At 60.1% G+C, this 16,550-nt stretch overlaps 1 protein-coding gene across 12 annotated transcripts; it reads left to right on the plus strand.

Moving 5' to 3' along the window:
• The first annotated feature begins 5,968 nt into the window (after window positions 1-5,968).
• POLM (DNA polymerase mu) lies at window positions 5,969-16,336 on the plus strand. Of its 12 annotated transcripts, none has more exons than XM_025988352.2 (11): window positions 5,997-6,394; window positions 7,631-7,817; window positions 8,464-8,562; window positions 8,690-8,860; window positions 9,464-9,535; window positions 10,919-11,039; window positions 12,167-12,299; window positions 12,456-12,558; window positions 12,658-12,903; window positions 12,972-13,055; window positions 13,374-13,711. In XM_025988352.2, the coding sequence occupies exons 1-11, from the start codon at window positions 6,102-6,104 to the stop codon at window positions 13,458-13,460; spliced, it is 1,596 nt and encodes a 531-aa protein (XP_025844137.1). In that variant the 5' UTR covers window positions 5,997-6,101; the 3' UTR covers window positions 13,461-13,711. The 12 variants fall into 12 exon arrangements, 9 of the variants coding, with proteins under 9 accessions (XP_025844134.1, XP_025844141.1, XP_025844135.1 ...); XR_003233412.2 differs by lacking the exon at window positions 13,374-13,711 and adding an exon at window positions 16,158-16,336 and having other exon boundaries at window positions 5,998-6,394; window positions 12,392-12,558; XM_025988349.2 differs by having other exon boundaries at window positions 5,969-6,394; window positions 12,456-12,903.
• The last annotated feature ends 214 nt before the right edge of the window (window positions 16,337-16,550 follow it).

Below are 16,550 nucleotides of genomic sequence, written 5' to 3' on the forward strand. Positions count from 1 at the left end.
CGATCCCGGGTCTCCAGGATCGCGCCCTGGGCCAAAGGCAGGCGCTAAATCGCTGCGCCACCCAGGGATCCCCTGTCCACTTGGTTTCTAGGACAGCAGCTTACCCAGTTCTCCCGATGCCCTGGGAACAGTCTTGCTCTTCACAGTGGACAAGGCCCCTGGTTCAGTGTCCACACACGGCCAGCATCTGTCCCCACTGCAGGTGACCTCCTGCTCCCTGACCTGCAGACCACACCTGCAGAGGGCTGGGCTTCCACACCGGACCCTGCACCCCTCCTTTGGATTCTGTGGGATCCCAAGGGCCAGTCTGAAGCCCCACTCCTGAGCTGCTTTGGACAGGGCAAGCCAGCCTTTCAGCAGCCAGTGCAGGTGGCCCTTTTTCTCTCTTACAGCCAGATCCGACCTGCCAATCGTCCTGTCCGCTCTACTCACACACCTCACGCTGGTCCCATGCCTTCCAGCCTGCCTCTGAGGGGTCTGCTCCCTTCCATCCTCTGTGGACGGCAGCATGGGCTTGTGGAACCCGAGTGGGGTCCCATCCCGCCCCTGCTCAAAGCCTCTCCTCTGGGTAAAAGTCAAAGACCTTCCTGTGGCCAAAGGGCCTCCTTTTCTGACCCTCCCTGCATCCTCTGTGCGGGCCACACAGGTGCTTGCTCTTCCTGGCACCTGGACCCCCACCGGGTGCCTCCTCGCCTCGGAGTGCAGCTCCCACCTCAGCCACACACACCCAAAGCCTCCCTCTGCCTCCGTGGCCCGGTTCTGCCTGTCGGCGCTCCCCATCATCGTAGCAGCTATCTGTTGCTGCGTAACAAGCGGCCCCAGAGCTGGGTGGCTTACAGCAGCACTGATACTGCCTTACTTCCACTAAAATGCAACAAAGGCAAAGACTGCTGTGTGTCCAGTATGCCGTGCCCATGGTACTCAGGCCAGAGCGTGCTCACAGCATGATTTGCTGAGAGGATGCCTCAGCAGTCAAGCAGCCAGTATCTCAGTCATGGCTGTGTCTCTGTGACCTTGGAAACAGCACTTCAGCTCCACACCCGTTTCTCCATCTGTAAGGTGGGAATGTGATGGGAGGACTGATTCTGTGCCTGGGAAGAGAACAGTGTACACCATAACTAGTAAGGGGCACAGCATGTGGCCTCTTCCATGCTGACCGTGAATGTCACGGTGTACCAGTGAGGACCCCCCACCATGGCACCAGACTCCATCCCTTTCCAACCGCACAGGGCGCTGACCTAGACATCCCCTGAGCTGCAGCCCCACCACCTGTCTTCCTCTGGGGAAGAACGGAGGGCAGATTCTGACCTTGACCTGTCCCACAACATGGGGCCATCTGCTGCCTCCCTGTCTGACCTCTCAAGACCCTGCACCCTGTGGGCTGCTCTCCAAGGCGACCTTGGCCATTCAGCTCAACTTGCCAGCCCAGGGCTCTCCGTGAAGCCAGTACTGGAACGCCCAATCATGCTTTCTGTGTTTTATTTCAGTGATAACAGTAGTAAATGGGATGATATCTAAATAAAGGACGTTGGTTCTGTTAACCTTAACAATAAAACTGCCAGTTGTTTTACCAGGAACAGATGGTTTATTCGGGAATAAAAGAACTGCAATCTGAGACCCACACGCTGGCAGAACCTGAGGCGGTGGGGCGGGGGCGGGGGTCCTGCAGGGAAGCGTCTGTCTGTCCGTCTGTCTGTCCAGAAGGGCTCCTGCCTCCCAGGTCCGGCCTGGGAGGCCCAGCTGGGCTCTTCCAGTGGGGTCCGCGGATGGCCTCGCTGGGAGGGCTGCGAGCGTCCCCTGCTGGAGCGTCCAGCTCCGTCTCCGTGAGGTCTCCCTTCACTGATGGCTGTCGCACTCCTTCAAGAGCAGAGTGACCTTATATCTTGTCATTACATAAATGAAATAAACTGTGGTGAGAAGAGAAGACAATTTTGTCCATTTGTGATGGAATTTGGGTCAGCGAATGTCCCTCTTCTCATAACCCCTTAGCTCCCCACTCTGGCGCCCCACTGAGCCAGGGCTGGTTGGCCAGATGAACCCAGAGAAGTGCACTGAACCACGAGCCTCTAGTCCATCACGCTCAGGCCCAGTTCCTGTGGTTGCAGGGCCGGGGGTTCAGAGGCTGTCCTCTACCCTCTGGCCTCTCCAGATCCTGACCTGAGGCCTCCCACTCCCCTACCTCCTTTTACACAGACTCTGTTTGTGTCCCCCTGACCCCCACCCCCAGATTCACGGGATGGAATCCTGACACCCAGGGTGCTGGATTCAGAAAGTGGGCCTTGAGATGTAATGAGGTCATGAGGGTGGAGCCCTCCGGGATGGGATCAGGGCCCTCATGAACGAGGTGCCCTATTTCACTCCTTCCACCGTGTGGGGACACAGCAAGAAGGGTGCAACCTTCCCCAACACTGAATCTGCAGTTCCAGACTCCTGAACCCTGACAAGTAAACATCTACTGTTTATAAGCCACCAGCTACATATTTAGTATAGCGGCCCAGATGGGCTAAGGCACCATCCAGTCAGCAACCCCCCCCCCCCAAAAAAAGGCAGTATGGTTTCTCAGAAGCAAAGCATCTCTTCTTGGTATACAATGTTCCAGGCCCTTGGCAAGCCACAGCCTCTAGCACTAGCACATCTATTCCCGTCAGAAATGAAATCCTGTGGCTCTGACAGATCTTTGCAGATCACGGAAGGTTGGCCACAGAGTCCATTAGCAGAGCCCAGAGCTGAGCCCAGGTCAGAGCTGTAGACTCAGAGTGGTGGGTCCAACGGTGGTGCTCCCAAGTCATGTCCACCTGGAACCTCAGAATGGGACCTTATTTGGAATAAGAGTCTTTGCAGGTGTCATTAAGATAAGAAATTTCAAGATGAGGTCACCCTGAATTAGGTAGGACAGGCTTTATTTAACCTCAATGACTGGGGCCTTCATCAGAAAAGAGGAAGGGAGGGGGCCACCTGGGTGGCTCAGCGGTTGAGCGTCTGCCTGGAGTTCCAGGACTGAGTGCCGCACCGGAGTCCACATGGGGGTCCCTGCAGGAAGCCTGCTTCTCCTTCTGCTTGTGTCTTCCTCTCTCTCTCTGTGTCTCTCATGACTAAATAAAATCTTAAAAAAGAAAAGAATAGAGGAACGGAGGGATGGGGCGAGGCAGTCACCAGCCTAGCCCTCCCAGGAGCCACTGGAAGGTAGAAGGGGCACGAAGGGTCCTCTCCTAGAGCCCTCACAGGAAGCATGGCCCTGCTTACACTTTGATCTTGGAACTCTGGCCTCCAGAGCTGGGAGAGAATAAAGTTCTCTCGTTTTTTTGTTTGTTTTGTTTTATTTATGATAGTCACAGAGAGAGAGAGAGAGGCAGAGACACAGGCAGAGGGAGAAGCAGGCTCCATGCACCGGGAGCCCGACGTGGGACTCGATCCCGGGTCTCCAGGATCGCGCCCTGGGCCAAAGGCAGGCGCCAAACCGCTGCGCCATCCAGGGATCCCCAAGTTCTCTCGTTTTAAGCCACTTGGTTTATCGTGGGATGTGAAAATGCAAAGTGCCGTGGGCTGAATTGTGTCTTCCTCCTCCACCCCGCAAATTCACATGCTGCAGCCCTAACCCCCAATGTGAATATATTCAGAGATAGGGCTTTTAGGAAGCAATAAGGTTAAATGCAGTCCTAAGGGTAGGGTCCTGATTGAATGGAATTAGCGGCGAATGGCGAGGTGGAGATCTCTCTCTTGCTGTGTCTCCTCGCAGCTCAGGAACAGGCCGTGCGTGCTGACAGGAGGCCTCAGAATGAAGTCGGCCTGCCTGTACTTGATGCTGGACTTGCGGCCTCCAGACTGTGAGAAGTGTCTGTCATTCAAGCTTCTGGTGTAGAATTTTGTTACACCCACCTGAGCTAACACAGCAGGTACCCCACAGCCACCGTGGTGTAGAGAGAAGCTCAGGAAGGCCCAGGGCGAGTGCCAGAGCCACCCAGCCAGCAGCATCAGCAGTCTGATCATGTGCTCCTGGAATGCTGCTGGCAAGCAGCTCCAAAAGCCAGGAACCCAGAGGAGGGGTGGGCCCCAGAGCCTGGGCAGGGCCCCGGCCCCACAGGCCAGGGGCAGGTGCAAAAAGCACCAAAGCGAGTTTTTGAGAAGGTGGTCCACGGGGAGGTTTTGTGAAGGTCATGTGGGTGGAAAGATCACCCCCAGGGACCTCTCTGAGCTGGAAATGGAAACAGGAAATGGCTAGATGGGATTCATCTTGGAAAAATGCAAACTCATATATCCGGGCAAGAGTGAGTGAGACAGCCACAGTCCAGAGCAAGTGGGGGACTGCAGCCCCCTGTGAGGCTGCAAGGGCCTGACGTTTTGACGGGTGGTCTCAGCATGAGGACAGTCTCTGAGGCTGAGGACTGAGGAGTCTGGGAATTCCCCAGGCAGCTTTAGTGGAAGGAGACGGCTAAGGCTTCCACTTCCTAGCAGGCCAGACGGTGGTGACCCAATGGTCCAGGGAGAGAGAGCACCTCACACGCAGTCCTGCAGCCTTGCTCACAGGGCTTAGGTCTCCACTCAGTCGGCGTGGAGGGTCCTCCTCCCCTCATAAGGCCTCCCAGGGCCTGTAGAAGGCCCTGTGTTCCTCAGTTTTGCAAGTTGCCCAGCATTTGTAGCATTAGGATGTGATGGGTCATTAGAAGTTGCCTCTACCTCCTGGCCAGAGGCAGAGAACATTCAGAGGGAAGGAAATGCTTTTATTTTATTTTTAAAGATTTATCTATTTATTCATGAGAGACACAGACTGAAAGAGAGAGGCAGAGACACAGGCAGAGGGAGAAGCAGGCTCCATGCAGGGAGCCCAACCTGGGACTTGATCCCGGGACTCCGGGATCACGCCCTGGGTTGAAGGCGGAGCTAAATCGCTGAGCCACCCGGGCTGCCCTCATTGTCTTTTTCTTATTCATCTGTGGACAGTTTCACAATGACAGGAATTCGACAATTTCAAAATACATCACACACTCCCCCCTCCTCCCCTGCCTGCCTTTTAATTTTAAATTTTATCACATTTTCAATTTGCATACGGTCATGTCTGCCATTCTCTTCTTCCACTTCTCCAGGATTATTGCGATTGACCATAAAACATCCGTCCACTTTCCAGGACGAGTTTGCTTCCTCTTGGATGTGGATGTTTCATCCATCTGGATTTTATTCTGCTCTTGTGGACTGACAGAGGAAGCCAGCTTCTATTTTTCCAAACGGCCAGCCAGTGGTACCCACACCACCCACGGGAAGACCAGCCCAGCCCGTTCCAACCTCCTGCTCCCACCCGCCCCCGCGGGTCCCCATGACTTTCCCGTCACTGCACAGCACCTCTGCGGGGACCCACGCCACCCCCCGCCGCCGCCGCCGCCGCCGCCGCCCCCGCGCTCACTGGCTCCGCCCCGCCCCGGCCCCGCCCCCGCGCTCACGGGCTCCACTCCACCCGGCCCCGCTCCCGCACTCACTGGCTCCGCCCCGGCTCCGCCCCGGCCCCGCCCCCGCGCTCACTGGCTCCGCCCCGGCCCGGCCCCGCCCCCGCGCTCACTGGCTCCGCCCCGGCCCGGCCCCGCCCCCGCGCTCACTGGCTCCGCCCCGGCCCGGCCTCGCCCCGCGCTCACTGGCTCCGCCTTGACTCCGCCCCCGCGCTCACTGCCTCCACCCCCCCAGCTGGCTCCGCCCCCCCGCCCTCACTGGCTCCGCCCCCGCGCTCACTGCCTCCGTCCCGGCCCCGCCCCCGCGCTCACTGCCTCCGCCCCGGCCCCGCCCCCGCCCTCACTGGCTCCATCCCGCCCCGGCCCCGGCCCCGCCCCCGCACTCACTGGCTCCATCCCGCCCCGGCCCCGCCCCACTGGCTCCATCCCGCCCCGGGCCCACCCCCGCCCTCACTGGCTCCATCCCGCCCCGGCCCCGCCCCGCGCTCACTGGCTCCACCCCGGCCCCGCCCGGTCCGCCCCGCTCGCCCCGCGCCGGCGCACTTCCCAGCCCCTCCACGACATTTGCATATAAGGCGTGTCCTCCGGCGCTATTTGCATGGAACCTGGGCGCCGCGCCGACGGGATCCCGGGGAGCGCCGGCGGGCCCGGAGCGGCCTGATTTGCATGGGGGAGGCCTGCTCGCCGGGACCCCCAGGTGCCGCTTCCCCTTCCAGCGGCCTTCGCCGCCTTTCTTCCGATTTCCGCGTGCCTTTTCCGGCGCCTGCCCGCGGCCGAGACAGGATGCTCCCGAAGCGGCGGCGAGCGCAGGTCGGGGCCCCCGGCGACCCTGCCTCCTCCGAGGCGCGCTTCCCCGGCGTCGCCATCTACCTGGCCGAGCCACACATGGGCCGCAGCCGCCGGGCCTTCCTCACGCGCCTGGCGCTCTCCAAGGGCTTCCGGGTCCTGGATGCCTACAGGTGCGCGCTGGAGGAGAACCTTGCGGCCTCGGGGCGGGGGACGGGGCGGGAGGCGGGCACCTGCCTGGAGCGTCTTCCGCGGGGGGGGGGGGGGCACCTGGGGGCGGCGCTCACGGGGGACTCTGTGGGTGTGGCCTCGCCGGCAGGCCCCACCCCCTGGCTGTGGGTTTGAGGGCCTCAGTACAAAGTGCCCTGCTCAGAACTTTGCAAGTTACCAGCCACTTTCACAAGTGGTGTTTCTTTTCAGTTCAGACCATTGAAATCCAAAATGACTCACCTGGCAGCTGACCCCCAGGGCAGAGGGGCACCTGAGACTTTGGAGTCCAGGTTAACCTTGGCACTTCATGCTTCTGTGGCTTTTCTCTCAATACCCTCTTCCATAAAAGTGTGCTAGCGCCTCGGCCAGAAGTGCTTTGTAGGACAAGGAGAGAACCTACCAGAGGCTTCCTGAAGACCGAGGCGGGTGTGTGCGGTGGCTGAGGGCCCCCTGGCTCACGGCCTTCTGCCCTAGGTGAACCCATCTTGCTGCCCTGTTAGCCAAACTGCCCTCTCTCCTCCTGGCTGAGACAGTGATGGGAGTGAGGCTCCAAGATCGTCAAATATCAGCCACAGAGACACTGCTGAGGTTAAGGAAATGGGTTCCCTTAGGTTTGAAGATGAAAGAGCAAACAAACCAGGGGCCAGTGCCCCAGCTGCTCGCCCTGCCGCTCATTCGTTCTTTCACTCACTCATTCATTCAACCATTCCCCATGGTTAGACCCGCTTGGAAAAGTTCAGTGTGCTGTGTGCTGTCTAAGCCCTTTTGTTTATTAGCTTGTTTAATCATTGTAACCATGCTACACAGTAGAGGTACTGTTAATCTGCTTTAAAAGGGAGGAAATCAGGGCACAGAGAAGTGACCCGCCCAAGGGCTCACCGCATGTATGTGGCAGATCTGGGGTTCAAACCCAAGCAGGCTGGGTCCAGCACTCAGATGAAGGCCCCTTGGTCCTGCCCCCTAAGGAACTCCTTTCTCGGGGGCCAGGGGAGAGGAAAACAGACAAGTTAGCAGAAGCGTGGGCTGGGCCTGTGATCACAGCTAGAGCAGAGAACCGCAGCTCTGTGGGGGCTGGGATTGCAGGGGTGTCCATCTGCGAGAAGGGGTGCCCGCCAGGCAGAGGGGACAGTAAGTGAAGGCCTGGTGGCACGGAGCAGGGTGGATAGGGACCTCTGGCCTTCACTTCTCTCCCTGCCCAGCTCTGAGGTGACACACGTGGTGATGGAACAGACCTCAGCAGAGGAGGCCAGCCACTGGCAGGAGCACAGGGCGGCCGCAGCCTCTCCCCAGCGATGCTCCCGCCCGGCACTGCTGGACATAAGCTGGTTCACAGAAAGCATGGCAGCCGGGCAGCCGGTACCCGTGGAGTGCCGGCACCGCCTGGAGGTAAGCTGGGTGGCTGGGTGCCGGCTGTGGCTCGGTGGGACGGGCGACATGTTGGCTTCAGGTAAGGCGAGGGGTAGGGGTAGTGCAGACCACAGGGGCCCTGGGAGGCCAGGCCCTCCTGGTTTCTGCTCCTGTCATTGGTGTAAGCTCCTGGGGTCCACTTGTTTTTAGCATTTTCAGGCCTTTCTTGCTCAAGTAGTAAGACAGTAACCCCAGGTGAGAGAGCGCCAGGACCAGCAGGAGGCTGTCCTCGGGGTGCTGTGGGTCTGTGGACTCTGCCCCCCGGTCAGCGCTTCCTGGGCATGCAGAGCCAGGGGATGCAGGGGTGGGCTCAGAGTCGGGCTGCCCGCGGTGCTGCCCTGGCTCCACCTGTGGGCCCCCAGCCCATATCCCCGTCTGTGAGGTGGGGATGACGTGCGCTGCTGGTGCATGATTGGCAGGGTTCGGGAGGTGGAGCACGTGCATTGTGCGCAGCGACAGGGACAGTCCTCTGTGAGAGTCAGCAGGTGGCATCTGTACTGCTCTGGGGGAAGAGCCCCTCCTCAGCCAGCTCGGCAGGGCAGGGCTGCCTCTGTGCTTCCTGTCCCTATCAGAGGCCAGGGTCTGGGGGCAGCCTCCGAGTGGCCTCTGTATGGCCTGTCCACAGGTGGCTGCGCCCAGGAAAGGGCTGCCCTGCCCAGCGAGGATGCTGCCCTATGCCTGCCAGCGGCCCACACCCCTCACACACCACAATAGCAGCCTCTCTGTGAGCCTTGGGTTCCCAGCATCCCTGGGGTGGGAGCAGGCCCGTGCCAGCCTGGGGACAGGTGACTGAGAGCTAGAGGGTGGGGAGTGAGGCACCCTTGCCCTTCACTAACAGCCTCTCCCTGCAGGAGGCTCTGGAGATGCTGGCGGAGGCCGCAGGCTTTGAGGGCAGCGAGGGCCGCTTCCTCTCCTTCCGTAGGGCAGCCGCAGTGCTCAAGGCCCTTCCAAGCCCGGTCACGGCCCTGAGCCAGCTGCAGGGGCTGCCACACTTTGGGGAACACTCCCGCAGGGTCGTCCAGGTAGGTGCTCAGTACAGTTAAGGGGTGGATCAGGAATGCAGGCCAGAGGTGGCCTGGGGGTCATGACACAGGTGGTCAGAGGCTGAGTGCCTATGGAGGCTGGCTTCCAGCTGGGGCCAGCCACCCTCCGAGTCCTCCTCTGTAAGTGCAGCCCACACCCGGTGGCTGGGAGGGACCAGCAGGACTGGTCGCTGGCAGCGTGGGCATCGGCCCCGCCGTCTGCGATGGTGGAGGGAACCCCTGCCTTGGAGCATTTCTTTTTAAAATAGAAAGTATTTAAGGATCCAAGATATGACATCCTTGATGTGTCCTGTGAAGCCAGACCAGCTGATGGCACACTCACCACTGGAGGAGTACGTGCGGCCCCAAACAGACTCTTGAAGTCAGCTAAGCTTTTGAATGAAGTCCCATTGAATAGACCAGCTATGTCTTGAAAAGCAACGGTTTACACGTCCCAGGCCTGGTCATTTGTGTTCTCCAGACCCCGGGGCTGTGAGGCCAGGAGCACTGCTGCCTCCCGGGGCCCTGCAGGGATGCAGCCGCCTGGTCCCAGGGGCCCAGCTCTGGTCTGCAGTCAGGCTGAGACCTGTGCCTTGTCCCTAGGAGCTTCTGGAACAGGGAGTGTGTGAGGAGGTAGAGAGAGTCCGGCTCTCGGAGCGGTACCAAACCATGAAGGTATGTGCTGGGATCCCTGGGTGGCGCAGCGGTTTGGCGCCTGCCTTTGGCCCAGGGCGCGATCCTGGAGACCCGGGATCGAATCCCACGTCGGGCTCCTGGTGCATGGAGCCTGCTTCTCCCTCTGCCTGTGTCCCCCCCCCCCTCTGTGTGTGACTATCATAAATAAATAAAAATTAAAAAAAAAATAAAGTTATGAAGGTATGTGCAGTGGGGAGCCCAGCAGGGACCTGGAGCCCACTAGCCTCCCCCAGATGACAGCACGGTTCCAACCCCATCCAGGAGCTGAGCAGGGGCGCCCAGGGGTCAGAGAAGGTCTCGCCAAGGAGTGGCAGCTAGGCTGACACCCGATATGCGCGAGGCAGCCAAGCCGGGATGGGCAAGGAGAAGCTGGGGTTTAGCACAGGGAATTTTGTCGATCGCTCAGCACCATCTGTTCTCATTGGACCATCAGTGGAATATGCTCCAGTGTATCGTATGCTCCAGCACCTTAAACACAGCCTACCGGACGGAACTTAACCTTCTGGAGGGTCATGGAAACACTTGAGTCTATGGGGTGCTCATCCTTGCCCTGCCTCCCTGTGATCTCACACCCTGCTTGTCGCCCTGCCTGTGTCACAGCACACCTTCCACTGTTCCTGCCACTGCTGACCTGGTGAACCAGAGTCTCTGGCCACCTCAGTCACGCTGCTCTGACACCTGTCCGGTCAGCCCCCGTTGGGGGCGTGGGGCTTCCCTGGTAGGGAGGGTCAGCAGGCTCTGGGAGGTGGCCCAGAATGTCGTGAGGGCCAACAGGGGCTTCAGAGAGGGAGCCACATATGAAGGACGGAGGGTCCCAGGTAGGTGCCGAGCGGGTGCCCAGACCCATAGAGAGGAGATTGAGAGTTAGGAGTTTATTGTCGTCAGCATGGTTAGGTTGTTCTGAGCATGGTTTCTGTCGGGACCCGAGCTCCTGGTTTAGAGGAGGGAGGCGGCGATGGCCAGCATAGCCCAAGATGGGCAGGGCTCGCGGCCCCCAATGCCACCAGGTTCCTCCTCCTATCTGCACGCTGGCTGCCTCCACCCACAGAGACCTGGCCATAGGAGGCTCCCCTTCCCTGGGTTACAGCCTCCACCACTGCACAGACCTGACCTTCTGTTTTGCTTCCAAAAATTTCCAGGGAGGGGATTGGCTGGGGCAGGTGCCTACCTCTGCCGTGGCTGGCAAGGAAAGAGGTGACTTGCTGGCACTGAGGTGTGCGCCCACCCTTTGTGGGAGAGTCGTGTGGGGCCAGCCACCCTGATGAGAGGTAGTTCCTGTGGTGTGGTTCCCTGTGGCCAGGCAGTGACTCCAGCTCCAGCCTGTGCTTCCTCCTGACCATGCTGTACTCATCCCCCAAACAGCTTTTCACGGGGATCTTCGGCGTTGGGGTAAAGACTGCTGACCGGTGGTACCAGGAAGGGCTGCGGACCCTGGACAGCCTCCAGGAGCAGCCCCAGAGGCTGACCCAGCAGCAGAAAGCAGGTGAGCCTCAGAAAGGATGGGGCCCCGGGGCCCTGGTGGCACGCAGGCCCCTCAGCTGGGCTTCCTGGTTCCCACCTAGTGGGGTCCAGATCCATTGCAGCCCTTTCGTAGTGGACAGGGACAGCACCGTGGCTGCTGAGACCTTCTCACCTCCTGGTTGGACTTGGACCAGGGCCAGGCCTGGGCCTTTTACTCCTGATTCCAGAAAGGGAAGGCTGTGTCCGATCAGCCTGTGCTCTGTGGGGCTGGTGTCCTGGCACGCCTACTGATGGCACAGGGAACTGTGTGACGGGAGAGGTTAAGGACGGGGCCTGCTCGTAGCAGGTGGCACCTGAGAGCTTGTCAGCTCTGGGTTGAGGCCTGTCTCAGCCACTTACTAGGCAGGTCGACTTCTCTGAGGCTCAGTTCGCTGTGAAGCACGGGGTCTGTGAGTTCCTCCGTGCGAGCCAGCGGGTAGCGGGTGTTATCGCATTCTGTTCTCTCCATGTGGCCGGGGTTGGGGGCCTGCCCAAGGTGTCCCACAGCCCCGCACCCACCACTTCATCGAGCATCTTCTCTCAGGCTGGAGGGGGTTGAGACTCATGGAATCCTGTGTCCAGTGGAACATCGGGCAGTGTCACCACTGGTGCTGCTTAGCCGCCTCTCCCCTGCCGTGGTGAAGAGGGAACCGCCAGCAGCACTTACTGAGAGCCCACACTGCCAAGGGCTGTGGCCCCACCCCTCGGGCCTCTCCTAAGTGCAGAAGCAGACGTCCTCACTCCCCCCCTCCCCGTCCCCCGCCACCTTCATGCAGGTGCTGAGAGGGCCCAGGGCCCAGTGAGGGGCTCCCTGAGTGCACAGCCGCCACCTCCACGTCTTTATCACCTTCTGGTCCCTTTTATGGATGGGAAACCGAGGCACTCAAAGGGTGCATTGTGGCTGCATCCCTCTCAGCATCCTGCCGGGCCGGGTGCTGCTGGTGGGAGAACCGGACAGGGGCACAGGGGGCCTCTGGCTTTCCCTTCAGCTGCTGCATGTGAATCTACAGGCCCCTCCAAGGGAGAGTTTGCTCCGGAAAAGGGAGGAGGGGCGGTGGAGAGCGCGAGCTGGTGGGGCCTGGAAGGTCAGGAGAGCTGTGCTGTCCTCAGGGCTCCAGCACTACCAGGACCTGAGCACCCCGGTCCAGCGGCCCGACGCCGAGGCGCTGATGCAGCTGGTGAAGGCAGCTGTGGCACCCGTCCTGCCTGGGGCCACTGTGACGCTGGCTGGCGGCTTCCGGAGGTGAGGGATCTGGCATCGCAGCCATGGCCCTGGTCCTCCCCTGCAAAGGCACCAGAGGCCAGCCACGGAGGGAGGGCCTTCCCCACCAGCAGGACTCGGGAGGACACCGAAGCTACAGCCCCAGGGCGGCCCGCAGCTCAGACCGGACCCCCTCAGGGGGAAGTTGCAGGGCCACGACGTGGACTTGCTCATCAGCCACCCCCAGGAGGGCCGGGAGGCGGGGCTGCTGCCCAGAGTGATGCAGTGCCTGGAGAAGCAGGTGAGGGGCTCCCAGGCCTGTCCCGAGTGTGCGGCCTGGCCCTGGCTCCTGGCCCCCAGCCCCATGCCACGGTGGCCGCCGTGCCTGCTGTCCCCGCAGGGCCTCGTCCTGTACCAGCAGCACCATCGAGGCGGCTGCGGACACGCCGAGCCCCCGCCCCGCCAGAGCCACCCCATGGATGCCTTTGAGAGGACTTTCTGCATTCTCGGCCTGCCGCAGCCCTCAGGGGTGCCTGTGGGGAGCACCCAGGGGCCCTGCCCCACCCGGAAGGCTGTGCGGGTGGACCTGGTGGCGGTCCCCATCAGCCGGCTCCCCTTCGCTCTGCTGGGCTGGACAGGCTCCAAGGTAGGGTGCGTGCTGCGGGGCAGGCCTGGGGCACGTGAGCGGTGCTGCCACTCCTGCTCTCCCCACAGCACTTCCAGAGGGAGCTGCGCCGCTTCTGCCGGAAGGAGAGGGGGCTGTGGCTGAACAGCTGCGGGCTTTTTGATCCAGAGCAGGTGTGTTGTGGGGGGAGGATGCCTGGGGGAGGACCCTGCTGGGGGGTAGCCTACTGGGGGAGGATGTGGGGGGAGGAGCCTGCTGGGGGGATGCCTGGGGAGGGATGCCCTGGAGGAGGAGCCAGCTGGGGAGGAGATGCCTGGCGAGGGATGCCTGGGAGAGGAGCCTGCTGGGCTCCAGTGCCCTTCCCCTCCCCCTCCCCTCCCCTCCCCCTCCCCTCCCCCTCCCCTCCCCCCCCACCCCCCCACCCTTCTCAAGGAAGCCAGCACAGTGGGGTGGGGGGCTCCCAGGCATTAACACCCCCACTCCTGTTGCAGAAGATGCTTTTCCACGCAGCTTCGGAGGAAGACATATTTAGGCACCTGGGCCTTGAGTACCTTCCCCCGGAGCAGAGAAATGCCTGAACCTATCCCCCTGCCCGCTCTGCTCCGCTCAGCTCCAGCAAGCCAGGCCCTGTGGGCTCCAGGGAGAAGAGACCCAGCCCCCCCATGCCCTCTGGCCCCTGACTGGGAGCCCCAGCTATGTGGGGTCCTGCTCCCTGACCCAGGCCCCGTGGGCCCCAGGTCCTGCCCACCCTCCTCCCCCCCAACACCCCTCTTCCCTCTCCCCTCTCCCACTTCCAGTCTGATGAAATGAAATGAGCACGTGGAAGCAACCAAGCTGTGTTCTGAATATGCCACTGGTGCCTGGGAGAGCGCTGCCTGCTTCTACCAGAGGCCATACCAGGGCCCCAGGGCCCCATAAGCTGCAGGGTATCACTAGGCACAGAGGGGCATCATGGCTGTGTGACCCTGGGCCTGTGGGGACGGGAACAGCACCATGTGTGCGGTGGGCGGGCTGCAGGGCCAGAGGTGGCGTATGGTGGCCTCCCGGACCCAAGAAAGGGGCTGGGACCTGGAGCTCTTTCCCACCAGGAGTCCTTGGGGCCACTGCTGGCATCTGCAGACAGATGGCGGATGGCGGGGCACAGAAGTAGGGAGCTAGGGGTGGGGAGAGGACTTGCCCCACTGCCCCCACCTCCCAGCCTGGCCTCCTGTCTCTGCGTTGGTTCGTCCAAGGTCCCCTTCCCAGAAGGCAGGTCCCCGTTCTGGGGATGGCGGGTCACTGGCGTCCCTCCCAGCTCCCAGCACTCCAGCAGTTCCCTACCTGCCTCTGGGGACCCCAGGGGCCTGGCACTCCTGCCTGCCCCCCTCTGCGACCCCGGGGCTCCTCTGCACTCCCAGTGCTCTGAGCAAGCTGATGCCTCCCAGGGAGGGCCCTCTGCTGCTCACCCCCCAGGCATGCCCCAGCTTTGCAGCTGGACCAGCTGACGCCTTCCCTGGCCACTCACTGCATTTAAATATATTAAAGTAACACGGCGAGGTTGACCCTGGGGCATGCAGTTTGTGCCGACCTATTGAGCGCCACCAGGCCAGGCTTGAGAGCAAAACAGCCCGTCATGATGCCAGCAGACTGGGTTTCTTTGGGAATGGTAGGGCCAGGTGGAAACGCAGGAGGGACTGCTCTGCGTGCAAGTACAAGTCCCACGGAGGAAGTCAGGCATCGGCTGGTGCGGGGAGGGGGGACACGGACGCCTCATGTGGGCAGCAGGGCAGGGTCCTCCCCGAGCCCCCTCCCACCTTCCAGACTCTTCTAGGGGGAGTCTCCTTCCTTCAGTGTGCCTGGTCGCCGTTGGGCTGGCCCGGGCCGACCCGTCCCATCGTGGCCTCGTTCTTGCGGGCCGGCGGTCGCTGTGGTTTCGCCGCCAGGGTGTGGTGTATGAGGAGTGGCCTGTGTGGGCCCCCGGGGGGCTGCCAGGCCTCATCCGCCCCGCGCCGTGTTCCACGCCACACGGAGCACCTGTTGAGAACAGTGGGCTTGTCCCTCCAGACCGTGGAGGGAACCGCTGTGGACTTGGACGTACAGGTTTTCATGGGAACGTAGGTCTTCCTTTCTCTAGGGTAAAGGGTGAGACGCAGGGGTTAGTGCGTGTGCCAGGGTCTAAGACTGGCCAGGTGGCCCTCAGCGGCCACGCCGGCCCCGTGTGCCAGCTCACGCTGGTCCACACCTGTCGTGTCCCCAGTGTCAGCGTTGGGCTGTTTCACTGCTGTACCATCAGCATCCCCACTCTGGCGACGTGTCCGAGTTTTTTGTCCATTTTTTTTTTTAAGATTTTATTTATTCATAGAGGCAGAGAGAGAGAGAGAGGGAGAGGCAGAGACAGGCAGAGGGAGAAGCAGGCACCACACAGAGAGCCCGACGTGGGACTTGATCCCGGGTCTCCAGGATCACGCCCTGGGCTGCAGGCGGCGGGGCTGCCCCTGTCCATTTCTTAAAAACATTGAATTGTTTTCTTTTCTTTTTTTTTTTTTTTATTTATGATAGTCACAGAGAGAGAGAGAGAGAGGCAGAGACACAGGCAGAGGGAGAAGCAGGCTCCATGCACCGGGAGCCCGATGTGGGATTCGATCCCGGGTCTCCAGGATCGCGCCCTGGGCCAAAGGCAGGCGCTAAACCGCTGCGCCACCCAGGGATCCCTTGAATTGTTTTCTTACTATGAATTTGAAGGCTTTTTGTGGTCTTTGTACACAGGACGCTTGCTGCTACGACGTGTGGCTGTTCCTGTGTGTGCAGCTCGTGCTTTCCTTTCTTACTGGGGATTTCTCAGAGCAGCCGGTCTGGTTTACCAGTTATGAGTGGGCCGTTTCTCGTTTCTCGTGCTTTTGGTTATGTCTCTGACCCTCAAATCACAAACGTATTCTTTGTTTTCTTGTGTAGTGTACGACTTACGTTTTTTAAAAAATATTTTATTTTTCATGAGAGACACACAGAGAGAGGCAGAGACACAGGTAGAGGGAGACGCAGGCTCCATGCAGGAAGCCCAATGCGGGACTCGATCCCAGAACCCAGGCATCAGGAAGGCGGGTTGGATTTTGTCAAATGTTTTTCTTTTTTCATCTTTTGAAGTGATCATGTGTTGTTTCTGTCAAAAAAAAAAATCTATGATATGATATATTAATTGGCTTTCAGATGCAGACCCCTCACCGTAAATTATGTGGTGTATAGTCCATTTTATTTGTTGCTAGGTTCTGTGCTGAAGCTTTGTGTTTGTGCATTCACAGCAGGTGGCATCTCCGATATCTGAGGAGTGATGGGATCTGGGTGATGATGGCGTGGAACGGGCGCTTACCTCTCACTTTAACCAGCGTGCGTTATTATATTTAGAGCAAGTGCCTCGAAGCCAGCATGGAATTTGGTGATTTTTAAAAGTCCAAACTAAAAAAAACAAAAAAAAACAAAAGAAACAAACACGTCCAAACTATACCCTGTCTTTAATTTAGTGTGTTTGCCTGTGATATTGTGATGCGGTGAGAAATACAGAAGAGCGCCCAGATGGCTCAGTCTCAGTCAGAGACTGACTCTGGCTCAGTCAGAGAAACTGAGCATCTCTTTAAGCATCTCTTAAAATGAGTGGTAAAAATCACAGAGGGAAACAGGACATGAGCTACCCCTAA

This window comes from Vulpes vulpes, chromosome 7 (assembly GCF_048418805.1).
Source record: "Vulpes vulpes isolate BD-2025 chromosome 7, VulVul3, whole genome shotgun sequence".
In the NCBI taxonomy this organism is placed as follows: domain Eukaryota; kingdom Metazoa; phylum Chordata; class Mammalia; order Carnivora; family Canidae; genus Vulpes; species Vulpes vulpes.

Coding starts and splice junctions, on each gene's coding strand:
- POLM (XM_025988349.2), top strand. CDS start 6,102: ATGGGGGAGGCCTGCTCGCCGGGACCCCCAGGTGCCGCTTCCCCTTCC. Junction 8,563..8,689: donor ACCACAATAGCAGCCTCTCT/GTGAGCCTTGGG, acceptor CTCTCCCTGCAG/GAGGCTCTGGAGATGCTGGC. Junction 8,861..9,463: donor ACTCCCGCAGGGTCGTCCAG/GTAGGTGCTCAG, acceptor CCTTGTCCCTAG/GAGCTTCTGGAACAGGGAGT.